At 40.4% G+C, this 27,066-nt stretch overlaps 2 protein-coding genes across 2 annotated transcripts; one reads left to right on the top strand and one right to left on the bottom strand.

The window, feature by feature from the left end:
• The first annotated feature begins 13,844 nt into the window (after positions 1 to 13,844).
• Positions 13,845 to 15,514, top strand: LOC136997619 (uncharacterized). Its single transcript, XM_067348494.1, has 2 exons — positions 13,845 to 14,760; positions 14,843 to 15,514. The coding sequence occupies exons 1-2, from the start codon at positions 14,669 to 14,671 to the stop codon at positions 15,417 to 15,419; spliced, it is 669 nt and encodes a 222-aa protein (XP_067204595.1). The 5' UTR covers positions 13,845 to 14,668; the 3' UTR covers positions 15,420 to 15,514.
• Positions 15,515 to 25,186: 9,672 nt separating this feature from the next.
• On the bottom strand, positions 25,187 to 27,052 carry LOC136997618 (uncharacterized). Its single transcript, XM_067348491.1, has one exon. It carries the CDS (start codon positions 26,683 to 26,685, stop codon positions 25,294 to 25,296), a length of 1,392 nt encoding a protein of 463 aa, XP_067204592.1. The 5' UTR covers positions 26,686 to 27,052; the 3' UTR covers positions 25,187 to 25,293.
• Positions 27,053 to 27,066: the final 14 nt, after the last annotated feature.

The following is a 27,066-nucleotide window of genomic DNA, read 5'->3' as shown; positions in this document are numbered from 1 at the left end:
CTATCTTGTATATTTGTACTCGGTCTCTATATTCCTATGTCTATGGTTTGTGTTGGTGGCGCTATAGGAAATAGCCGCGCATACCAAATAACCTTACAGAAGATGTGTTAAAAGAATAATATTGAATTCGGCCACTGTTACGAGCGTATAGCTACGTAATAGATTATTTAGAATAAGTCGGAACACGTTTGTGGAAAAAGTCTTTATTCGGTGTTGCTGGTTTGAGCTTTGATCGAGAACTGAACTGGCGAGAATGATCTTCGTTTAAGGTGTTGTAGGAAAATCGTAGCGGCGGAATGTTTATTGGAAAGAGGCGGTTTTGTCAAAAGGAAAATATGCGTTAGGCATAGGGACAGCGTTTATGTTTATTGCAGTTATCGAAGGGTCATGTGTTTAGGATCAAGAAGGAGTAAAGATAAAAAAAGGTTCGAAGGTTCAAATAAACGGAGTAATCTAAGAAACTATAAGTTGCGGCACGTAACATCTCCCCCCCCCCCCTTAGGAATGAAGATCTTTCTCGAAGTAGAAAAATACATTTAAGATCTTATTTCTAAATTAACGCAGTAACTTAATCTAGTATTACAATGATCAGAAAAATTAATATTCAACGATGTTCTAACAATGAGGTATAACGTAGTCTTATACTCTAACATACACATATATAGGTTCTTATACTATATCATTAATTCGCAATGTTAAATTTCCTTAAAATGATACAATAGTTATGTTTTGTCTTACACGCGTTCAAGTCTTGACAATCGATTATTACGAGAGCGAGAACGTCGGATCTCGTTATTTGTTCCATGTCCCTCTTTTTCGATACGAAGGGATTCTTCGCTGTCGGTCGGTACCGATATAAAGGTAACTTCGCGTTGCGTAGCTGTCGGATGAGCACTACGAGTGGTTATATTATTATTAAAACAGTTGTTAAAATACTGAACGCAGCCTTCCTTAGGTATATAACATAATTTAAAAATATGAACAAACTTTAAATCAATGAACATTTTACCGTTATATAGATAATAACTAGTCCTATCATAGTATATAATATATAATAAAACCAACTCAAGGTCTTTTCATATAAGGTTTTAGTTCGGTGATGTTTGCCTATCTCATTTGCTTCTTTATATAATTCGTCCAAACTAGAACTAGCTGTTTTTAACAAATTAATATCTAAGTGAGGTGTTTTACCAATGTTTAACAATTGAAGCGCTGAAATATTAACATTACTTTTCTTGATATCTTCGCATAGTTTGTTTGTACTAAGATTAACGTTAGGAATAAAATCTTTGTCAATGGTATCGATTATGCTTATAGTTTGGGTATGTAATAAAACATTATCCGAAATGGCATCACATTCCGGGGATAGTTTAACTAAACCAGTTAAAAGTAGTTGTGTTTGACGCGGCTTGTCGTCTTTACATAAAATGTGAAGGGTCTCCTCCCGCGGCGCAGTATAAAGCCACGAGTTCGCAGATTGTAATTGATACCAGACAGTATTATGAATTTTCATTACACGGATATCGCATTCTTTCAATATGTTTTCTAATCTAGCGGATTTCAGTAGTTCCGATTCGCAAGTATGGACGGTCGAAATCTGGTACAATAGGTCCGTTTGCTTGCAAATCATTGCGTCGTTAATCTTTTTACATTTTGTGATATCTCGATCGGTTAAGTGTGTATACAATTGTTTGTCAGTTCTGAGTCCTATGTACGAGTGTAACGGATTTATGAATGCGTAAACGTTTTCTTCGTTCTGTTTGATCGGTAATGGAATCATATGGTATAATATGAAATCATTTCGTTCGATTAATGGAATTTCGAAAATGTAAACTAACCTATAATTTTTATAAAATATACTTAAATCGCTAGCATCGATTAGGTTATTAAGTTGGCTAGGGTCTAAAGTTACAAGTAATCTTTTGTTGTTTGTCATATAATGTGAATCTTTTAAATTATTAAATAATTCTCTAGGTGTAAGTATTTTCGGATGGAGTAATCTTCGGCGCGCTAGTAATATAGCATCGGTAAGTATTGTTAAATCTAGTTCATATTCTAACATCAATTCGGCACATTCTAACAAATATGAATTCGTTTCGGTGTTTAATTGTAATGCGTTTAATTTTCCCGTGTTTTTGTAAATTTTTCGTCGTTATGTTTATACAAATTAAAATCAATTTCCTCAAATTTATGTTTATTTTCTGCAAAGGCAAGACTAAACTGATTAATCGTGGATCGCATAATGCTGATTTGATTTTTGTATAATTCTGTTAGCTGTTTTGAATTGTTATAGACGAGATCTATTTGTTCGTTATAGTAATTAGCATCGGATGAATCTAGTGTGCCAAATAAAATTTTCGAAATTTGTCCTACAAAGTCAAATACACCACGTTTGACTCTCGCTCCGCGGTTGTTGAAACGGATTTCGTCATCGAATCGTCCTACCATGTCGTTAATAGTTTCTCGCTCTGTTTTTAATGTTATTAATCTTCGTTTAATACGTTCTAATTCTTGTAGTCCTGAACATGTTATATTGTTTCCGTACATATGGTATCTGCTGTAACATAAGATTTCGATTTTCTCCGCGTAAAATTTCAGTATTTTTTCTTTTTCTTCCAATGGCGCAAGATTTACATAGCTAATAAACTTCCAGTGGTCTCTAAAAATAAGAAGGTCGCCTAAGTTTTCAAAATAGACTCCTACCAGTCTCGTTAGTGGTTGATTAGTAAAGGCTTCAAAAGACTCTGAACTAGTCATCATTGACATCAACATTCTGTAAAGGAAAATATGCGCGTTTTAATTTATTGACATGCAAGATTTGATTGCGTTTGCCTCTTTTAATTTCATAATTTACGTCGTTCAGTCTACGTGTAATTTGGAATGGTCCGTCGTATTGATCAGACAATTTTTTACTGCCTGTTCTGACCGTTTCGTGTAATACATAAACGTATTCTCCGTATTCCCCCGGATCTAAAACTAATGGTTTCATTTTCTTATCGTAATATTCTTTTGCTGACTCTTTAGCCTTTTGTAAGTTATTCTTAGCGTTTTTTCTTAGGTAATTCAATCTATTCGTTAAATCTACGAGAAATTCTTCATGAGTGATTCCTTGTCTCGGTTCTACAAGTACGGAAGGAAGTCGCGGTTTTCGTCCAAATACTAGTTCGTACGGAGATATTTTTGTTCCTTCGTGATAAGCGGTATTATAAGAGAACATAGCGGCATCTAGAAATGAATCCCAATTATTTTGATTTTGATTAATATATGGTTTAAGGTATTCAGCTAATACGTGATGTGAGCGCTCTAATGCTCCATTTGACTGAGGGTAGTAAACGCTTGTTTTTACCTGTTTGATTTTAAAGATCTTTGCAATTCCTTTCATTAACTCTCCTGAAATGTTACTACCTTGATCGGACAACAATTCTTTGGGTGAACCATAGGTATAAATATATTTATTGACGATTTTATCAGCTATAGTCGTACTGTTTGTGTCTAGCAATGGATAAGCCGTGCAGAATTTCGTTAATTGATCCTGTGTGGTTAAGATGTATTTATGTCCTTCCTCTGTTTCCGGCAAAGGACCCACAATGTCGATCGCTACCTTTTCAAATGCCTCACTTGGGGTGTCAGTAATTAACATGGGTGCTCTTGTTTTTACTCTAACTAATTTTCGTTTCTGACAATCATGGCAAGCTTTTATATAATTCTTTACGTCTTGTTTCATACCATCCCATGAGTAGTATTGTTGTATTCGTTTTAAAGTTTTTGTTACGCCTTTGTGACCTCCGATCGCTGAATTATGTAGTTCTGTTAAAATATTTTGTTTTATTATTGGATCAACAACTTCTTGTGTTAACAATTCTAATAGATATACTTTAATTGGTGTATCTTTAAATATATATTTTATTATTTGAGTTATTTTTATTTTATTGTTAGCGTCTCCTATAGGTGCTATCGAAATTATCGTTTGGTTATGTGCAATTACATATTCTTTTAGTTTAATTAAGCAATTAAAAATATCTTCCATATTTATTGGGGTATTTTTATTTTCGCGTGTAACGAGATTTATTTCGGTTAGATGCTTCTTTTTCTTAATTTTAATATTTCCCGGTGCGAGCGTTATGTCTTCTGCTTTATTACCGTTTTTAGAAAGAGAAATTTTAATTTTAGGAGAAGAGTTTATTTCTTTCACTAAAAGACCTTTTATGCTACCTGAAATTTGAGGGATTATATTATCTGTTTCCCACAATGAATCATTTAGTGCGTGTTGTAAAAATAAGCTATAGCTCAAATTCGCATCGCTACTACCTGAAGCTTGTATCTGAAAGGTCATTATTTGCGGATTTCTAGAGAGTGCATCTGCATTTGTATTTAGTTTTCCTTCTTTGTATACGACTTTATAATTATATTCTAATTTTAATCGCCAGCGCATTAGTCGGGATGATGGATCTTTAACATTAAAGAGCCAAGTTAACGGCTTGTGTATTGATCCGTGATAATTTTAAATGGTTTACCGTACAAGTAAGGTCGAAAATGTTTCACTGCCCAGACAATAGCTAAAAGTTCTTTTTCCGTTGTGTCGTAATTTTTTTCTGCTTTATTTAATGTTCGTGAAGCGTAACCAATGGGAAGATCGCTGCCTATTTCACCTTGTGATAAGATTGCACCAATTCCTTCATCGCTTGCATCAGTAGTTAATAAAAATTCTTTATCAAAATCTGGATATTGTAAAATAGGTTCTCTCGATAGTAACTGTTTTAATTTTTTATAATTAATTTGTTGCCTCATTTCCCATTTAAATGGTACATTTTTTCTGAGGAGCGAAGTAAATGGTTCTGTAATTTCGCTGAAATTTTTAATCTACAATAGTACCCTACAAGTCCTAAAAATTGTTTTATTTGTTTATGATTTTAGGAACGGAATATTGCTCGATTGCTTTTATTTTTTCTGGGTTAGGTTTAACTCCCTTATCTGATATTATATGGCCTAAATATGTTAATTCGCGCTTGAAAAATTCACACTTGTCTGGCTGTAAGCTAAGACCAGCTTCTTTGATTCGTTCGAAAATTTGGTGTAATTTTTGTTTATGTTCTTCTAAAGTTTGTGCGTATATAACGATATCGTCTAAATAAACAAAGCAAACATTTCCTTGTAGTCCGGTTAAAACGTTATCCATCAGGCGTTGAAACATCGCGGGGGCGTTCTTTAAACCGAATGGCATTTTTTTATACTCGAAATGACCGTTAGGCGTGTTAAAGGCTGTTTTTACGGTGTCTTGCGGATCCATGGGAATTTGATGAAAGCCTGAGGCTAAATCGAAACACGAAAAATACCTGGCTTTGCCTAATTGATCTAAGATATCTGATATGTTAGGTAAAGGGTATGCATCTCCGACTGTTTTTTTATTTAGTTTACGGAAATCTATCACTAACCGCCATTGTTTGTTGCCATCAGCGTCGGGTTTTTTCGGCACTACCCATAACGGTGAGTTATACGGTGAAACAGACGGTTGAATAATATCCTGATCTAATAATTTATTTACCTGATTTTTAATTTCGTTTTTATGGATCGGTGGATATCTATATTGTTTTACGTTTATAGGGGTGTTATCTGTCGTATTTATAGAGTGTGTGATTCTATTAGTACCTTTTAATTGATCTCCCGGTAAATAGAATATATCATTAAAATTTTCGATTATAGGTTGTATTGACTGTTTTTCTTCTTCATTTAAATGATCTAATCTTAAATTCTGTTTTAATAATTTTAATCTTTTTGTTACATTATTTGAGATTACCGAGTCTATCTTATATGTAGGGCTGTCCCTCGGGCTCGTGGTAATATCCACTGGCTCTACATCGATCTCAGGTAACTCTAGTTCTACTTCTTTTTCAGTCGTGTTTGTCACGTATGTATACGTTTCTCCCGCGTGATTCACTTTTACTATGCTATTCATTAGAAAAACACCACGTTCTAACTCTTTGTGATCTATGAATGCATTATCAATGTTATAATGTTTCGTTTGTAACATCACAGGGCAAATACTTCTACTCGGTAACGTTATTCGATTACTAAATTCTAATGGGTATCTTTGATTATTGCTAATTGTTACCGTTCGCGTTTTGAAGTCAATTTTCGCGTTTTCTTGACGCAGATATGTAGAACCTATAATTCCTTGTTCCTTCAAAGGGAATTTACTGGGCACTACATGAAATTTGTAAACTCCCGTATTTGAATGTAAGTATGCAGTTCCGAGAGTTTGTTGCTTTTCTTCGGTTATGCCTTGAATTTCTACTTTTTCATCGACATACACAAGTGTATCGCGCTCTAATGCGTTAGCTTTAATGATGTTAATATCAGCGCCTGTATCTAACAAGAATCTGTCTCCTGAATTTCTAAGTTCTTCGAATGGGATTGATATAAGATTCCTTGAGGTTGTTCTGATTGTATATGTTCTTGCTCTTGTTCTAGTGATTGAATCGGATGTGCGCGACTCGATATTTGGTCTTGACGTTGCGCGCTTTTCGCTTGGCCATGGTAGTTTAAATGTGAATTATTAGTTGAATTATTAGGTAGGTTGTTAGATAAGTTGTTATTACGTTGATAATTCGATTGATTATATTGATTGGATTGATTAAACCGGTTGGATTGATAGTTAGTGTTAGAAAAATTTTGGTTACTGTTAAATCTGCTTCCGTTCGGGTTATTATTTCGCGAAAAATTTTGCTCGCGTCTGACGTTATTATATTGGTTATTTTGCCAAGAATTTGGATTTTCACGAGAGGCATTTTGTGAATCGTAACGTTTTTTCCTACATTCGTTTTCAGTGTGTCCTATTTTCCTGCAGTAATTACAAGTTATTCGCGATGTATCGTTGAATCTATTTTGTCTACATCTTTCTGAATGATAATTAGATGTTGTAATGTACCTAGTTGCACTTTCTATTGCGTCTTCTAACGTGTTAAATTTTTGTGATAAAAGAAGTTGTGCCGTTTGATTGTGTAATCCGCCTAAGAAATGAGTAATTAATTTATTCATTGCAAAGATTCTTAGTCCTGCTCTTGCTGTTGGATCAGGGTAATTAGAAATTGCAAGAATCATTTCGGAATTTAATTTTCTGGTTCTAGTAGCATAATCTTCAATGGATTCATTTCTTTTTTGCTGAAGTTTATTAATTTCCACTTCCCAATGGTCAAAACTTTTGGAATTTCCGAATTCCTTTTTCTAATGCTTTGCATAAATCATCAAGATTATTTATTGTATAGATTATTCTCACTAACGCGGCATCTCCCGTTAATTTAACTTGTAAGACCGATCTAAAGAAAAATAACCTATCGTCTGGCTCGACTAAATCATTAACTCCTTTACAATCTGCTGTAAATTGCGTCACTGGAATATTTTTTCCATTAAAAACAGGTATGAGCGATAAACTATTACGGACGGGAAAATAGCTACTGTTACTCGTAGAGGATCTTCGACTTTCTAGATTCGTGCCAAAATGATCTACGCCTTGCGCTGACTCTACCGTTTCTGTTCGATCGTTCATATTGATCGTTTCTAAATTTGGGATTATGTGATTATGTTTAGAATTATTATCGCTAATATAACTAATCGACGAACTACTTTCCGAACTGTCTGTATTATAATGCGCTTGAGTGTCTCTAAAGTTTACAAAATTCATAGACTTACAGAAGTACGATGCGCAGCATATCTATGACGAGATGGTTTCACGCCGCTGGTAGATATAGATGAATCGATGATGATGACGTAGATGAAATGATGATGAGGGTTGATCTTTTTTCGTGCTGGCCGTCCACGGAGTCTTGTTGTTGCTGTCCTTTTCCTTCGTTAGCTGCTGTGCTCGTCCAGGAGCGTCCTGATGCCTTTTTCCTCGGGGTAGGTTGTAAACTACACGTCGTGGTTTTATCGGCTAACAGACAGGATCTCAGCAGGTTGATCGAAATGTGCTCCCGTTAATTTCGTCAGGATAGCACCAAGTTATGATTGACCTCGGTTCTTCTACTTGATAGCTTTGCTTGGCTACGAAGTTTTCTCGAATTCCGGGTCTCTAACTTTTTTTCACTTGATATTAACTAACAGCAATCAGCTCAATTATAGCAAAAATTTCCGCACTTTTACACACAAACAATCCCACCGCTGCCACCAATTGTTACGAGCGTATAGCTACGTAATAGATTATTTAGAATAAGTCGGGACACGTTTGTGGAAAAAGTCTTTATTCGGTGTTGCTGGTTTGAGCTTTGATCGAGAACTGAACTGGCGAGAATGATCTTCGTTTAAGGTGCTGTAGGAAAATCGTAGCGGCGGAATGTTTATTGGAAGGAGGCGGTTTTGTCAAAAGGAAAATATGCGTTAGGCATAGGGACAGCGTTTATGTTTATTGCAGTTATCGAAGGGTCATGTGTTTAGGATCAAGAAGGAGTAAAGATAAAAAAAGGTTCAAAGGTTCAAATAAACGGAGTAATCTAAGAAACTATAAGTTGCGGCACGTAACACTACTCGCACTACATTGCACTGGTGCACACTCAAGGCTGCTTAATGTTCACCAGTTTTTTATTTGTGTTCACCAGAGTAGTGTAGTGCAGTGTAGTGCGAGTGATCAAATTCGTTGTGACGATGCGCCTACCACTCATCGTCCCTAGCGACCGACCAGACGTAGGCTCGACGCCTATGACGCCCACGAGCGCCCGCGCCCATGCGACGCCCCAGCGTGGGGACCGCTCCCACTGCGCGACCGATACTCGCAGGTGGGAGGCCCGAGCCGGGTATATAAGCCGGCTCGGCCAGCATAACGACACCTGTCCCGATCCGGTATCCGACCAGACCACATCTCTGGGTGCTCCCGAGATATACCTGCTCCGACTTTCCGCCGACAGGGCCGGGTTCTCCCGCTCTGCTGCCAGGGTTTCTCCCGGCGTTCGGTCTCTCCGACTCTCCGCCGACAGGGCCGGGTTCTCCCGCTCTGCTGCCAGGGTTTCTCCCGGCGTTCGGTCTCTCCGACTCTCCGCCGACAGGGCCGGGTTCTCCCGCTCTGCTGCCAGGGTTTCTCCCGGCGTTCGGTCTCTCCGACTCTCCGCCGACAGGGCCGGGTTCTCCCGCTCTGCTGCCAGGGTTTCTCCCGGCGTTCGGTCTCTCCGACTTTCCGCCGACAGGGCCGGGTTCTCCCGCTCTGCTGCCAGGGTTTCTCCCGGCGTTCGGTCTCTCCGACTTTCCGCCGACAGGGCCGGGTTCTCCCGCTCTGCTGCCAGGGTTTCTCCCGGCGTTCGGTCTCTCCGACTTCCCACCGACAGGGCCGGGTTCTCCCGCTCTGCTGCCAGGGTTCTCCCGGCTCGCGGCGCGCTAGGCCGTCCTAAAGGAGACGGGTGCTCCCTCTCCTAAAACCAGGGTTCTCCCGGTACGCGGTTGTATTATATAGAGTGTAGTTAACGTTAGTGTAAGTGAACGCCATAAACCTTAAGAGAGAACGTCCGCGCAGAAGCGCACTTTGTATTCTTCACCACAATTGATTGAATAAACGCAGCTTTAATATATTTCATGGAGTGATCGATCAAGCTTCCCTCCTTCTCTCGAATCCTGACTCCGGCGAGCAGATCCGCGGCGTCGAGAAAGGCGAATCATTACATCGTTATAAATGTATTAAGTGAAATAAGTGTATATGTATATAGATTATAAGTGTTGTGTTTTAATTTTACCTAACCATACATTCTGTCAAAAAGCTTTAGTGTATGATTTGTGTAAAATAAATAAAATTAAATATCTCAAAGTTTAATATTTCAATTTTACGTATCCTAAATTAGTTCCAACAATATTTATAATTTCTAGTCAATTTTATATATAAAAAAATATAGCATAAGTCATTTTTTGTAATTATCTTAAATTAGTTCCAATATTTATAATTTCCAGTCAATTTTATATCCATAGAAAATAGGAAACAAAAATTATAAACATAAACTCGACAAGAAATTTTGTAATACACAAAATTAAAATTGACCAGAAATTATAAATATTGTTGGAAATAATTTAGGATACATAGAACAGAAATATTAAGCTTTGATATTTAATTTTATTTATTTTAGACAAATCATACACTAAAGTTTTTAAACAATGGTCTTATAAGGCATAGTGATGATTGGTATGATTATATAAATTAATTTTACAATACATTTTGTCAAAAAAGCACATTATTCGAAACTTTAGTGTATGATTTGTCTAAAATAAATAAAATTAAATATCTCAAAGTTTAATGTTTCTGTTCTATGTATTTTAAATTAGTTCCAACAATATTTATAATTTCCAGTCAATTTTATATATAAAAAAAATATAGCATAAGATACTTTTTGTAATTATTCTAAATTAGTTTTAATATTTATGATTTCCAGTCAATTTTATGTCTATAGAAATAAAAACCAAAAATTATAAACAAACTCGACAAGAAATCTTGTAATACACAAAATAAAATTGACTGGAAATTATAAATATTGTTGGAACTAATTTAGGATACATAGAACAGAAATAAAATTGACTGGAAATTATATATATTGTTAGAACTAAGGCACTATAAAACGTGAGTATTTTCGTCTCTGTGCCATTTTTGCTCCATTCCCCCACTCCTTGTCCTCTCGCCCATTTACAATTAGACTCGCGGAAATTGGCCGATCTTCTTTAATTAATTTCTCATTAATTATTGCGAAAATCGCAAAACGGTGGAAGACTTATCTACTCGATTTAACTTGCTCTACCTACACCCGAGAGGTGATTCAGCAATTGTCGGACACACTATGTATATTGTATATTCTATGTACAGGGTGTTTGATAATTGCTAAATCACTTCTCGGGTGTAAGTAGAGCGATTTAAATCGAATAAAAAAGTCCTCTATCATTTTGCGATGTTCGCAATAATTAATGAAGAATTAATTAAAAAATATCGGCCAATTCGCGCGAGTTTAAGAGCGCGGCGAGAAGAGACCCGTGGCAATACAGCCCACCGTTATTTGGTTACTAGACGCGCGATAAACTGTTGGGAGGAGCGCCCTACAAATGACAACGGCACACACGAGCGGAAGAAAACACATTGGTTTAAAAAAAAAGTATGCAGTTGCATATTGCAAATTACATATTTTATATTGAAAGCAACTATGTGTTTTCTTTATACCAATTGATTCGTCTCATTATTTTGTGCATAAAAGTATTAAGGTAAGATTCCCGAAAATTGAATGTTTTACAAGATATTTTGTATTTTATGTCAAAATGCTGTAACTTTCAAGTCTCATAACTCGAAAAGTACTTAATAAAAAATAACTTTATTATAGTGTTTTGAAAAGCTCTTGACACCAGCTATTAGATTTTGAAATCAAAAATAGGGTGTCCCATTAAAAAAAACAAAGTTGACCTTCATATGACCTTGACATGTACACCCTAGGTTAAACCAATGTCATCATCGAATGTCCCCCTCCGAACCCAACAACTTTTGTAAGGGTTATTTTCGGATTGGTGGCTCCCCTGACGAGATATTCAGGTGCGTAATTTAAAATGGGACATCCTGTATAAATGTTTATACGTATTTGTAGGTGCAGTTCAATTAAAATACCCGCAAGCTACCGAGCACGAAATTTCGAAACCAATTAAATCATGGCTTCGTCATGCAACTGAAAAAAATAAAAAAACTGAATGCTGCACAATAAAATATTCAATACTTTTTTTAATATTTTGTTCATGTGTATAATTTATACATAATATTAGCAATTTTATGTATAAAATATTATGTACATAATATTGTATATATATGTAATATTATGTATGTAATATTATTCATATTAAGTTATAATATTTAGTAATATTAAGTTTATTAATTTATATCTAACACTGTGACTAATGCAATTTTGAAATGTACAACACGTATCTTTAGTTTTTGTTTTTATATATACAAATTTTATTTTTATTGTGACTATTTTTACATTATATTTATACATTATATAGTAAATAAAAAATTTTAAAAAATTACATATTTTATAATAAAATATGCTTTAAATGTACTATTATTTATATTACTTATACGTACTTTACCTTTTTTGAAATGTGTCTATTTCTTAAAATAATGTAATATAATAAAAGCTTTTATTTTTAGAAATTTTGCTAATAATCTTTCCTTTATGCTCATAAAGATACTTACATGTCAAATGTCTATATAAAATATTTGAAAAAAATATGTATTTTGAAAAAATGTTTCAAAAATTGTTTAGTTTTAAAGGAGTAATAAAAAGTAGTAATGAAACAATATCTTGATAGTGGTGTCATTAAAGCAAGATTGTCGTAATTTTTTAAAATATAAATAATAATTAATATAGGCGTAATGCCTAAGGATTGTGTTCGACTTGGTTGAAAGATTGAGACCAATTTCTTAGAAAAATATAATTTATTTTTCTTCGTCAGAGAAGTAGAGTAAAGTACAAGTTTTGTGTTTGATTTGATTAAGTGCGCCAGAGGCGCTTTCTCGGCAAGAGTGTAAGGCCGAGAATCAAAAGAAAAATTGACGGGCGCGGTAAGAAATTACCGGCCGCGTCTTAGTGTGTTGAACGGGTCCTAAAAAGGACGGTTCAACTGAGTTAGCTCGTTGCAGCCCCTTTCCCGGCGTTGGTGGAACTCCGTTCGGGAAGTGGTCTTCCGTCTGACAACTGCTCTCTGAGCAAGCTCTGAGCGGTGAAGTCTGTACTGCGATGGATCGAGTCTCTGGTGTGCTGGTGGTGGCAACCGTCTCGGCTCTCGGGATTACGGATTGCTCCGTGTACCGAGGAGAGAGAGGTCTCCGAATTCGGATGTCGCCTTGTGTGAGCGTGTCCCTTGGTGGTCGAGTCAACCGGACGCAGAACTCTAGTGGGATTAATTTCCACACTAGAGACTGAGGAGGTGACGGCGAAAGTGGAGTATCCGCGGGCCGCTTGGTTGAAATGTGCGGCCGATGCTGGGACTCTGTTTTCTTTTTACGCGCCTTGCGAGGCAGCGTGAGAAAAACTGCGAGACTATGTGTCTCTGGTTAGCTCCTGCCGAGGCAGAGTACGACTCAGTTCAAGGGCCCTTGAGAGAGCTCGCCTTGAAGCGAGTGAGTGAGGAAAGATCTGCGGAGCAGCTCTTTTATATCTCGTCGATCGAAGCTTGATCGCGAGAAGGTTCTTCACCGCCTGCGCAACCTGGCGGTGGGTCCGCAAGCTTGTAACTGGTAGAAGGCCTGCGGCGCGTAGCGGCGCCGCGATGTATTATACCGCGTCAGTGCAGCGGTGTGGCGGTGAGCCGCCACAATTAATATAAAACTTTTCGAGAGAGAAAGAGAGAGACGTTACTTATTAAGATTACTGTTTTATTGCTTCCTTAACTTAAAACTAAACAATTTCTGTTTAAATCTTCTTAAAAAATATATTTTTTAAAGACATTTTAAATAAATATTTAAAATAGATATTTTTCTGGGTGGTATTTATAGTCCGATTTTATATTTAGAATCGTCTTATGATTTCATTCAACTAATGAAATAATGTTGCGCAACCATTTTGTTGATTGAATGAGGTTTTAAAATAATTTCGATAAGATCGGATTATGAACACCATTCTATATTCAATGATTTTATCTGCATTTTATCTGGATAAAAAAAGACATCCAGGAAACATTGTTGGGATCTAATTTAATCATATGTAGGATATCCCAGGAATATCCCAGGAGTAGTATAGCAACACGGGTTCTAACCCAGGCATCTGAGGGGGTGCGCGGGTGAAGGGGGGAGAGGTTGAGGGGGAGGGGGTAATGACATCATCGTTTTGGAGGGGAGGGGGTAATGACGTCATCGTTTTGGAGGGGAGGGGGTAATGACGTCATCGTTTTGGAGGGGAGGGGGTAATGACGTCATCGTTTTGGAGGAGAGGGGGTAAATTTGGAGTGGAGGGGGAGACGAGGGAGGTGCGGGGGAGAGGGGAAGGTATTGGATTACAGGGGGAAGAGGTTGAGGGGAAGGGGTAATGACGTCATTGTTTTGGAGGGGAGGGGGTAATTACGGAGTGGAGGGGGTGACGAGGGAGGTGAGGGGGAGGTGTGGGGAAGGTATCGGATTACATAAATTCCTGGAAGAGATAAGGATTGTTTATATAAGGATTCCTGGAAGAGATAAGATAAGGATTGTTTATATAAACATGAGTCATATAGAGATAAGGATTGTTTATACAAAGGGTATCGGATTACACTGCGTCAGCACTTTTGAAGTGGAGGGGGTGACGAGGGAGGTGAGGGGGAGGTGCGGGGAAGGTATCGGATTACATAAATTCCTGGAAAAGATAAGGATTGTTTATATAAGCATGAGTCATAGAGAGATAAGGATTGTTTATACAAAAATGATTTATAGTTCCGAGAATTGTTTATATCCTTTGCAGGTTTGTGCAGGTTTTAGCGTGACATCATCGCTATTTTTAGATCATAGGCCCTTAGGCAGCCACTTTTAGGCGCCATGTTGCCAGATTTCAATTTGCGTGACATCATCGATATTTTTAATTAGTGTCGTGTGCGACGAGCGGGTATAAAAAGCTCGCGGAAAAAAAATAGGAACCATCAGTTATCCGAAACCATTTGGACAATCACTACATCGCTGCAAAGCTTCATCTGAATTATAGCAACGATGTTTTCTACCGTACAACAGACAACTATGAGTAATCCGGCTGACAAACAGCAAGGTGTGGATGCGAAGAAGCGGAAATTCTCACCCAACGTGTAAGTTGACTCTATTACTATTTACACTTTTAAACTTACTGCTATTGTTACATTTCAAACTTATACAAGCTTTTATCCACAGAAATAAAAGTAATTCGACAAGTATCGATGGAAGCATGATCACGCCTCCCAGAATTTTAGCTAGAAGATACCCGTTGACAAAAACCGGTTATAAATATCTGGATATTGGAATCAATGTTTCTACGCCGAGCCACATAGAAATCGCTCTCGGTGACAACCATGGCAAAGAGATACATTTTACATACAACATGTGGAAGATCGTCCTGGACCAACGACACGCCATCCACCATTTCTTTAACAATGATGCGAACGAAGCACCGTCTCAAACCATCGAACATGTCACGCTACGGTTTGGAAAGAGAAACAATCTAAAAGTACTGCGTCTGGAAACATCAACAGTGTGTTTAGTAATGTCACACAACACCGTATGTAACATAATCGCTCTCGAGTATTGTGTGGATCATATCGCTCAATCGTTGAACAACGTCACTGGTATGGTCGACACCAAGTTCGCACACTTTCGAAAAATCGCGAGCGGTGCGAAGGACCCCATCGCGGTGATACGTGAGAGCGAATCGTTCGATAAGAATGATATAATCGATTGTGAGCTGTTAGCTCGGGTTTTTGGATCGCAATAATTCTAGCATATCACATGCTTTATTGTTAAAATATTTTCACTATCATAATGTATTTATTAGATGTATCTGTTTAATAAATATTATTTAACATTAAATTAATTTTTATTATACCATCTTTCCTGTACCACATCATATTCACTGACCTATCCTACTGCGAGATAAGCGCGCGCATCATGTTACACTACATGATAGAAGGAAACGAGCGAACCGGTGACTATCATTTTTCACTTTTAATTGTAACAAATAATTATAAAGTTAATAATTAAATATAATATAATTAAATATAATATTATTAAATATAACATTTATTAAAAATTAATTTCAAGTAGTATATAATATTATAATATTATAATATTATAATATAGTATAACACAAGGATGGGATAAGACAAAAAAAATATAACATTTATTAAAAAAATTAATTTCAAGTAGTATATAATATTATAATATAGTATAACACAAGGATATGAGGAGGCAAAAAAAAATACAATAATATATTTATAAAAAAATATAATATTTATTTAAAAAGTGTGTACTATACATATGTGTGTGTGTGTGTGTGTGTGTGTGTGTGTGTGTGTGTGTGTGTGTGTGAAATAAAATAAAAACTATAATAATAAAAAAAACTATAATAATATAATAAAAACTATAATAATATAATAAAAAAATCGTGGGACCATCATCTGAAACAGAAAAATTCTATTAATAATCTGAAAATATTAAGTATGATACTTATCGAATGTAATACTTACGGTTGTACATCATCGTCAGCAAAATGCGCCTCTCTCACCGCTCTCAATACGTCAGCGGTGCGCGCCACATCGCTTTCCATTTGATGGAATTGTGTTGTCAAAATATCAAATGAGCGGTACACCGTTAGCAAGTGTACCCGTATATCCTGCCTGTAAGCAAAATAAAAACAAAATAATATACGATGAAGATTAAATCTGTCATACGTAATATTAAATAGCAATACTTACAGCGATGTTAGTATCACCCCGTTTTCACGCCCATGCACATCATATTCAATTCGAAAATTGTGCAGCACGTGTTGTTGCTGCACATTTCTCGTCGCCTCTTCAAAATGATGCACCGCACCGTGCAGGACGGCGATCCGATCCGTCACAGCCCTCATCAACTGCTCGATCTCTTGTAGTTCAATTGTATATAATTGTGCCATTTTTTTTTTTAAATCACAAACTGTTACTCACAAACTCGTGAATTGTAGGAGACTTGTGACGGTCCCAACCTCCGAAGCATTTTTATAGTACGTCCCTTAGATGTGGTGCAAATCTATGTGACCGCTCTACGGGGGGTTATCTTTTCAAACATACTCCAAATTTATAATTTTGAAACATAATTCTTCTCCCGAGTAACCGAATATCAGTCGATAGATTTAGTATAAACTACCGCGGCATAAACAAATCTCATAAGAGATATCATAGCGACTCCATATAATGAGTTTGACACCCATGAAATTCTTCTCTCACGAGGATGTATTACTATTATTTACAAACTACTGCTGCAAAAACAAAAGATACGTACGACACACGTGAATACTTATCTTACAAGGATGTATTACAATCATGATAAGTTAAATTAATGTATGATAAATGTTAAAAATTGTTTCAACTGCGCCTCTAACGCCTTTCACGATTACGAGGGGGAACGGGGGGAGGCGCTTGAGTCGTCCTCGGACGAGGCTCGACCACAGCTATCGGCTTGTGGTACACTCCGCAATCCTTACACTTCTCGTATTCGGAATTTTTTCTATTCTGATCACGCTCCATTTTCTATACTTTTTTTTTTCTCCACCGCGTGCACACTTTGAACTGATAAATTACTCTCTTCCGCACACCTTATATACAGCTCGACGCAAAAACGTCAATTTCGCTGTAGTAATAAACGTTAAAAGATGTACAATAGACGTTCGATAGACGTACGAGAGACGTTCAAAGACGTACAATAGACGTTCGATAGACGTACGAGAGACGTTCAAAGACGTTCAAAGACGTACAATAGACGTTCGATAGACGTACGAGAGGCGTACAATAGATGTTCAATAGATGTTAAAAATAGTTCGATAGGTGTTCGATAGACGTTCAAAGACGTACGATAGACGTTCAAAGATGTATGAGAGGCGTACAATAGATGTTCAATAGATGTTAAAAATAGTTCGATAGGTGTTCGATAGACGTTCAATATACGTTCAATAAATGTCTGAAAGATGTACGATATAAGCGATAGGTCATATTACATGGTGGATTATGTAACGGGTAAAAGGTTGAATAAAAGTCATGCGAGTGTGATATACATCATTTTATTAGAATAAATCATAGTTGTTTTACACGTTTGTTACGCTCAAACCACCACCACTTGTACAATTTGCAAACATTCCGCATAGCGCAATGTCTCGTGTGATACGCGCAGCGCAAGGTTCCGATTACATCCAAGTTCGTCAGGCGTGCGATATCTTCGTAATCCGCATCGATCGTTTCGATCTCTACATCATCTTCCAAAATCTCGCACAGCCACTTTTTCTTTTCGAGTCCTTTCACGTATATCAGAGGCGGTTCCGTACCAATGGCATTGTTGATAAGACTTTTCATCTGACTGTACGAGACGTGTCCATCTTCCCATCGGAAGCCGTGGTGGTGTATCCGTAACCAACACGCCAGCGATTTTTCCGATTTCGTCAACAGATACCACGGTACGTGTTCACGAAATACGTAATGAGATAGCGTTTCGCCATCTCGAAGTACCGCTACCTCTTTCACGATAAAAATGTTGTTGAACGCGTAACCTTGCAAGTCGACGAAAATTGGTACGTTCGACATCGTCGTCGACCGTCGGAAAACTGACATTCCCATTCGCACACGTCTAATTTATAACTTTTCACACGAGTCTGCGCACAATGTTGTTCAGCGGATTATATTCAACCATTCGATCGTGTATAATGAGACAATAGGCGGTGGTGTTGGCCGGTATATTTTCCTTACAATCAAATTCTATTCGCACGTCAACGGTGGCGCTCTTGACAGAGTCGTTTTGTCGCGAACAATCTATGACTACGAACGGACCGGCTTTCGAGAATTCATCGATGTCCAAATACGTATCGTCCTGTCCGTAATAGGCTTTGCGGAAACGCGCATACATGTTGTACAGTATAGCGTATCGACTCTTGTCGAAATCCAAATTCATGTCGTCGTACGGATAAAAATCTGAATTCAGATGCAGTCTCACATTGGTGAGTTTACAAGCGTCAAATTGCGTAACGTTTTCAGACAGTACGTTTTTTCGACCGGTTTGGAGAGCAAAGATTACGTATCGCGGTTTTTCCAATTGCGTCGCAGCTTTGACCGCCCAGGAATGCTTGGTCGTGTTTTGCAGCAGAGGAAACTCGTACAGATCCCACGAACGGAAGCACACGCTCAGATATCGTCCGCTTTCCAAAGTTCGAAGAAGAGATAGCTTGTTGACTTCGCTCAGAGATACGTGAGGCATTCGCCACTGTATCTTGAGTAGCTCGATCGTCGGATTCGTACCGACTCGTCCAACGAGAGAATTATTATCGTTGCGCGATCGTATCAATACAAGTTCGTGACGAGCGTTGATTACAATCCGTTTGTAGTCCTCGCAGAATCCTAAAAGAGTATTGAGCGGAACGCAAAAATTAAAGTTTCCATCGAGCAACGGATTTCCATCCGGATTCCACGATGCGTATTTCAGCGTCTTGCTCTTCTCCGTCGTCAGCGATACATAGTTTTTGATCGTGCTCGTTATTCCAACGTTTCTGTTACGATCGATTTCAACTCCGTCGAGCTCGTATCGCATTTCATCAAACATGAACGCGACACAATTATTACCCATTATACACACGTTATCTCTATTCTCACCGGTAGGATTCATAACGAGTTTTCCTTCAACGTAGAGAAAACTCTCACACGGTAACGTGTACAAATCCTGTTGCTGTATCGGTATTCGTATCTCGTCGCTGTGTCCCAACGTCGTGTTAGCGTACGGATTGTACGTGTGCATCTCATATTTCACGATACGCTCGTCGAAGACGGGCTCGTCAGCGATGTCGAGTATATCCATCTCTTTAAGCGTTTCTCACAACGAATCCCAACGATTTTAAAAAGTTTACGTTCGTCGTACTGAGCCTCTTGAATGGCGATGTTTTCCCAATTTTCGTTGTTCTCTCAATCACTCGCTGTTCGTTCAACACGAGCATTTCCTCGCACCACGTCGCCGCAAGTGCAGTCTGATGGTAATCTCCTCTCCGCGAAAATCGATCAATCGTCCGTCTTGATCCACCACACGCAAGGTGATATCGGTAACGCTTCTCGCGATGACCGGAAGGTAAATGATTTGCGCCGGTGTTTCCGAGACTTTATATCCCGGAGGTACGTTCGGTAAAAATTCGTGTATCGTGTGCACCGACCTGTCGTTGGCGTACGCACCCGTGGTTATGCTGCATTCCACTCGAATAATGTTTACGTTGACGATGTTTACCGAGGAATCTGATTCGTGCAACTTTCTCGGTTCCAGTATACGACCCGTCGAAAATCCAAACAGCGGTCCGATGGTATTCGGTTTGGCGAAATTTATTCGAAAAGCGCACATGATTTCACTCTTCATGGTATTAACGTTGGGACGAAGTGACAATGGATAATCTTGCTCTTCACTTTTTCCTCGTTTTTGCAGTATCGCGCGTTTCAGATAAGAAGCAATGGCGTCCAATTCGTACGATCCTTCGGGAATTGTAATTTCTACGTCATTGTCGTCGAAATAAAATTTATTGTTCGCTACCGTCACGTTCGGAATCGTGTTGTAGGTCTCCATCGTGGTTAGGCCGAGCTCGTAGTCCCCATCGCTCAAGTCTATCGGTGGAAAATAATCCACCGTGAGAACGCTGCTTTTACCGCTTAGAGTGAGCGTCAGCGACATTGCCGAGATTCCATCGACGACTGATGTCGATCGATGGCGGATCGATTTTTATATCTATTTTCTGGAGGAACAGGAGGCACAATTGTCCGCAGATCGTTTGATCGTACGTCTGGTAGACCGTGCGATTGTACGTTATCGTTGTATCGGTGTCTCCGAGGTAGCGTGTAAGCTCCTTCGGCGGTTGCAAATTGCCAAAGCTGTCAAAGTATACGGCGCGATCGCCTCTCTTGGCGTACGCCACCCAATGCGTGCCCGGCCCGTCGACATCGTCCAAATTCACGATACCGCTCTCATTTTTATGTATCTTGTCGGGTAAAGCGTTACGCATGTAGACACCTCGGAAATACGGTATTCGCATACGCTTCGCTATTTGTAACAACTGTAGATTGGTGGTGGCACCTGTGGGCATCTCTATCGTTTTTTCGACGTTTTTTTTTTTCTCTTCAATCCTTTGCCCCGCTTGTACGGAGCGAGATAAATCCCCCGTCCTTCCATTGCTTTATTGTGACGTTTCGTCTCTTCGAGTTGTCGTCGCGCGGCCTTAGAGTCGTTCACCGCCTTTGCAACACCCGCCGCTCCACCGGCAAGCGAACCGATGACTCCCAAAAGCGGTAACAACGGTAACATACCACCGCGTTTCGCCGTCGGAAGCGTTCTCCTCTTGGTCTTCTTCTTCTTCTTTCTCTTTGTCATACCCATCCCCAATTTCGTCTTTGCTTTCATAGCAGCCCATACGGCGGTAGCAGCAGCCCTCTCACCGAGAGTCGCGTCCGCAGCGGTGATCCGCACCCGCGCTTTATCGGCGAGAACGCGATCGGCTGCGTGGCGGTCCGCTGATTCGCGGTTTTGCGAGTACGCGATGTCGTGATCGCGACACGCCGCGTCCAACGGATTGATACCTCGATCCCCTCGCGCAAATCGTTTCCGCAGACGAGTCCCCGGCCCGCAAAATTGGTAGCCGGGTATATGCAGCTCCAACGGTAGTCGATTTATCACACTGTTCAGTAAACCGGCACCCTTGTATCGTTTCATAGAGCGCGAATTCTAACGTATCGCGTGTAAATCATATTTCCAACTGAGGTGTGTTTCGACAGCGCTCACCTATAAATAGGAGGCGCGTATCGATCATTAACCAGTAGAATATCAAAGTTTGTCGGACGACAAAGTACAATGAATAACCGGGATAATAAGAAGGAACGGAAGGAGGTGATTGTCGCAAACGTGTATCGCTAATCGTGTGTTTGAAACAATATTTTTTTTTTTTTTTTTTTCAGGATAATGTCCGAATCATGTATGGAAATAGAGATATTTTAGATCTAGCGACGAATATCCGAGCACCGCTCTTTCCGACATCCGATGCTGCGCACTCGTCGCGTAATAACAAGGATGAGAAAGAGTCTGGTAAAAAATGAAATTTGTACAACAACCGTACACGATCCGTGTGAAAAACATGGATGATAAGAGTGGGCAAGGGGTTTGTGAGAAGGCGTGCAGACACGGTAAAATGCTGCCAAACACGATACGCGGTATCATTTGCGGTCCCTCGAATTGCGGTAAAACCAATGTAATGATTAGTCTGCTGGAAAGTCCGAACGGTGTACGTTTCGAAAACGTGTACGTGTACTCGAAATCGTTGAATCAACCAAAGTATCGGTATCTCGAAAGATTGCTCGGATCGATCGATGAAATCGGCTACTTTACGTTCTCGGACAACAACACAATTGTACCGCACAGCGAGGCGTTACCGAATTCCGTATTCGTCTTCGACGATATAGCGTGCGACAAGCAGAATGCGATACGCGAGTACTTTGCTATGGGTCGACATTCGAAGGTCGATTGTTTCTATCTGTGCCAAACGTATGCAAAAATACCGAAACATCTCGTGCGCGACAACGCGAATTTACTCGTAATATTCAAGCAGGATGGAACAAACCTTAAGCACGTCTACAACGATCATGTGAATACGGACATGACGTACGAAGATTTCGGTACATTGTGTCACGCATGTTGGCGACACAAGTACGGTTTTTTAGTGATAGACAAGGATAGTGCGATTAACGATGGACGTTACAGACGTGGTTTTAACGAGTTTGCGGTACCGCGGAATGGTTAGTCGTTCTCGAGACGTTGACGATGACGCTCGACACGAAAGATATCGACGAGAGGGAGAAGATCGCGAAGGAAATCGCTCGTACGAGCGAGTCGATTCGCAAGAAGCATCGGACGTTGAAGACGGGTAGAGTGGAGCAAGAGGTGCAATTGGAGAAACGGTTGAAACCGATCGTAGAGCCGTTGAAACGAATCGTCGAGAACATCAAGGGTGACGATGATTCGGTTGACGATCTCGAGATTAAAAACGAACCGGACATCAAACGAAAGCGGTCGAGCTCTGAGAAGAAGAAGAAAATCAAGCGTACCTCGTTGACGACACCGATACAGACCCCATTGACGCCACCGGTACAAGCCTCGACTTCCTCGTTCCAGCCGCAAAAATTGGTGTTTGAAGCGCCGACATATTTACCGACCGAAAACGTGTTCGAAACCACGGACCCGTCTTTCGTAACATCCGTGAGACAGACGATGCAAACGTCCGATGGTCGGGAAGCTCTGTACGGTCAAATGGGTCCGCTGGGCCAAGAGTACATCGGGGAGCTCTTGAGCGGTGACAAGAAGAGAGGGATCGACAACGTGTACGGTGTATACTTCAACGATGCGGGAACGTTTCTCGGAGACAAGGCCTTCGACATTGATAGAGACGACAATGTGATCGTGGACGGTGTGAAATACGCTGGCACACCCGGCCTGTTTGAATTAATATTCAAAAGACTTCCCGACGATACGCTGTGTACGGAGGCTGACAAACAAAAGTACAAGAGCATACTACTCGCTACTAACGCTCACAGACGCGGTCATAACGCGCATTTACCTGTTTTGGGAAACAAAGGATACAAATACAAACATATCATCACACCTCTGATATCTAAGAAAGGTGGAGGTGTTGCACATCTCGACAGGAGAGGTGTGGGTCGCACGTTACCCAAGTGTAACGTACCACAGACCATGACTGTGACCGACAACGCTGTCGATTACGTGCACTGGGATGATCCGAACGAATTGGTGGATCGCCTTCGATTGCTGGACGCCTCCCGTCAGGCGGGAAACAACGCGCACGACAACGAATTTCTCTCGATTATCGAGGAACTGCGCGAAGCTGGTCTGATTATAAATTGATCACAGCTTTTCAACTATCGCCAGTATTGCTCGTGTGATGCTACAGGAATGTCTATCAACAAATTCGGACTACAGTTAGGAGGAGGAAGCGCCAGGGTGACGAGACAGAGCGGCGAAGTCTCGAAGAATTACGTGCGCGAGAATTGTCTCTGCAAGGATGGTGAGGTTTTCAACGCCAAGTCACGCGTGATCAGACATCTCGCCGACCCTGAAGCGGACACCGACGCCGTCAACAAGCTGCATCTGGATCATCACTTCAAGCTTATGAGCGATCGTGAGAATCGAAATCGTATGCTCTGTGAAAATTTTAAGCGAGAAGTACTTTCGAGACTCGAAGATTCGGAAAATACCGAGCGGACCTGGAAGAGAGACCACGACGATTACATCGAGACCAGATACGTGGCGTTGGAACGACAGATTCACGATCTGAGAGGTCTCCTCGACGAGAGTGTAGCGCGACTCGATGGAAAACTCGTCGATCGCGAGCGAGAGACGAAGAGTCTTGTCGAGCGAGAGATTCACAATCTTCGTAGAGCTGTGAGAAAAAATTTCATCGAATACTACGATGAGGCGATGAAGAAGAAACAGAACGAATCGCAATGAGCGAGAAGGAAGCGGTGAGCCTGGAGAGGAGATCGCTCGTGGACGAGCTCCACGCACCGGCGAGAAGAAACTTTACGCGTCGGCCAGTCGTCGTGAAAGGATACGACGATTTGTGGCAGGCTGACATTGTCGAGATGAGACCGTACTCGCGATCCAACGGCGGCTGCAACTACATTCTAACCGTTATCGATGTGCTGAGCAAGTACGCGTGGGCCGTGCCCTTAAAGACCAAAGGTGGAATCGAAACGTCCAAAGCATTTTCCGCGATATTTAGGGAGAGAATTCCGAAAAACTTGCAGACCGACCGTGGAAAAGAATTTTACAACAGAGATTTCCAAAATCTTGTCAAGAAACACGGCATCAATCATTATTCGACATACTCGGTCATGAAGGCTTCGGTGGTGGAACGATTCAATCGCACGTTGAAGAACGAAATGTGGAAGTTTTTTACGCTCGCGGGATCGTACAAGTGGATCGACGATTTACCGCGATTGGTCTCGGAATACAACGGTCGTAAACATCGTACGATCGGTATGCGCCCGATCGATGTCACTCCCGAGATCGCAAAGGGGCTCTTGAGCACCGTGTACGGTAATATAAAAATTGCCGCGCCGGCGAAATTTAGGGTGGGTGATCCGGTGCGCGTGAGCAAATTCAAAACTGTATTCGAGAAAGGATACACGCCGAATTGGTCGACGGAGGTGTTTAAGATCGCCACGGTGCAACGTACCAATCCTGTGACGTATTTGATTAAAGATTATCGCGAAGATCCGGTCGCGGGAGGCTTTTACGAGCACGAATTGCTCAAGACCGCACAACCCGACGTTTATCTCGTGGAGAAGGTGTTGCGCCGAAAGGACGACAAGGTGTTTGTAAAGTGGTTGGGATTCGACAATTCGCACAACTCTTGGATAAATAAAGACGATGTATTGTAATAAACTATGTATATTTTACATTGCATTATAATAAACTATTATACATATATATACAATGATGTTCTTTATTACTACACATGTTACAATATATACATTTAAAACTAATAAAGACAATAATACATAAAATATTAAACTATATAAATTACTAAGCATTATTTACAATTGTATCTTGTAATGTCCCCATGGTAGAGTATCGGTGGATTCGGATACGACGTGCCGCTTATCATCGTACGGACTGAGCGCGAGCTTCGACTCCGACACGGTGTACACCTCGTGCATCTTTGAGCGGATGCACGATTGACGCCGCGTTAGCTCGATTTCGTCGTTGAGACACCGAGTGTAATCGTTGAACGTTATCGTTCTAGCGACTACATTTTTCTTTACGCCTTTAACCTTTTTGGTATCTTTTTGTCCGGTGACTCTCAACGCGTACATCTTCGCCCTCAGTCCGACAAATTCCGTCATGATCGCGCCGTTATTCTCATCTTTCATCAGACCGGGTACTTTCTTGTTGGCGCGCGGTATACCGTAAACGTTGTTCTCGGAGTAGTCGCTCGTATCGAATTTGGATATATCGCGTTTCATATCCCGATACGCGTCCTCGCATTGTAGAAAGTATATCAGACTGTCGGTATCGGTATACATAATTTTACACTTGTCGCGGTAGAGAGGCGCCATGTACTCGTAGTGAAACTCGTACAAGCAGGTCTTGGATATGTCGAGGATACACATACCCACGTAGATCGGCTTGTTGAATTTTACTTCGAGTTTTCGCAACTCTACGGCGACTAGATTCTCCGAGAACACGCTTCGACTGTGGAAATTCGGTTTCGCGATCATAGCCTCCGCTCCGTACCGACCCTCCCACTGTGTAACGAGCCGTACATCCGTATGATTTCGCACATTCTCCATGGTTTTGCCGAAAACCGCGTTGTTCATCAATTTGTATAAATTTTTCTCGAATTCATTACTCGCGAGTGTCCGAAACTGTGTATTCAGTTCTATGTATCCGCGGAGCCATGGAGATTGCGCGAATTGCAGTACGCGGTGAATCTTTGCAATTCGCAGGCCATGTAGCACGCATTGCTGCAGATTACGGTAGTGAATGATATAACGCTGCTTATCGTACAGCGTTGCGAGTAACTTGGGCTCCCGCTTGCCGGGCGGCTTATCGCGCGTCGGGCAGAACGGCAGGTCGGAGTGCGCGTCGTGAAGATTCACCAGATACTCGAGATCGACTTCCAGCACGTAACCGGTAGCCGAATCGGATGCAACGGACATTACGTCAAAGTTTTCGACATTGTCAACCCATCGAAATTTGGCGTAGGGCAGCGGTTGACACATTGCCCACCCGTACAAGTTGTTTACATCAAAGTACATTAAGTACGATGACGGTTTCGATGGATCGTAGGATGGCATGTATTTGTTGTTGGCGGCGGCGTATCGGTTGGAGCATTGGCTGAGACCGCCGCGTATACCGCGCTCGACAAACAGCACCATATCGATGTCTGTGAGCAACTCGAACTTGATGCCCGTGTACTTCAACATAGCGTCCCACGTGTACCCCGGTAATGTGTAATACTGAGCGGGATCTAAACCGTAACTCTTTATACACGTGTTTCGGAAATTTTCGAAAATATCCGCCAACAAAAGAACGTCTGTTTTCAAATACAAATCGCTGTATTGACCTAGATCTTCGATCGAAAAGGTTTGCCAGACGTTTGTCGCGTGCGCGTAATCGCTCTCGGATACCGTTTCTCCGGTGAGCGAGCTGTAAAACGATTCGCGCGATGGCAGGCTTGTGTCCCGGAGCTTGTCGACGCTGTCGACGTACTCGTAGGGAAACACACCTTTCCGAGTAAGCAGATTGAAATGTTCCGCGGATAAATGGCTAAATTCCGATCGTGTAATTTTTAATTCGTCCATTGT

This window comes from Linepithema humile, chromosome 2, assembly GCF_040581485.1.
Source record: "Linepithema humile isolate Giens D197 chromosome 2, Lhum_UNIL_v1.0, whole genome shotgun sequence".
Lineage (NCBI taxonomy): Eukaryota > Metazoa > Arthropoda > Insecta > Hymenoptera > Formicidae > Linepithema > Linepithema humile.
Note: the sequence above shows the minus strand (reverse complement) of the source record. Positions and strands in the feature narration are given on the sequence as shown.

What these genes read in the sequence shown, in the direction of transcription:
- LOC136997618 (XM_067348491.1), bottom strand. Translation starts at nt 26,685, where the DNA reads ATGTTGAAGTACACGGGCATCAAGTTCGAGTTGCTCACAGACATCGAT.
- LOC136997619 (XM_067348494.1), top strand. Translation starts at nt 14,669, where the DNA reads ATGTTTTCTACCGTACAACAGACAACTATGAGTAATCCGGCTGACAAA. An exon ending in CGGAAATTCTCACCCAACGT is followed by an intron (nt 14,761 to 14,842) that starts GTAAGTTGACTC and finishes TTTTATCCACAG; the next exon opens with AAATAAAAGTAATTCGACAA.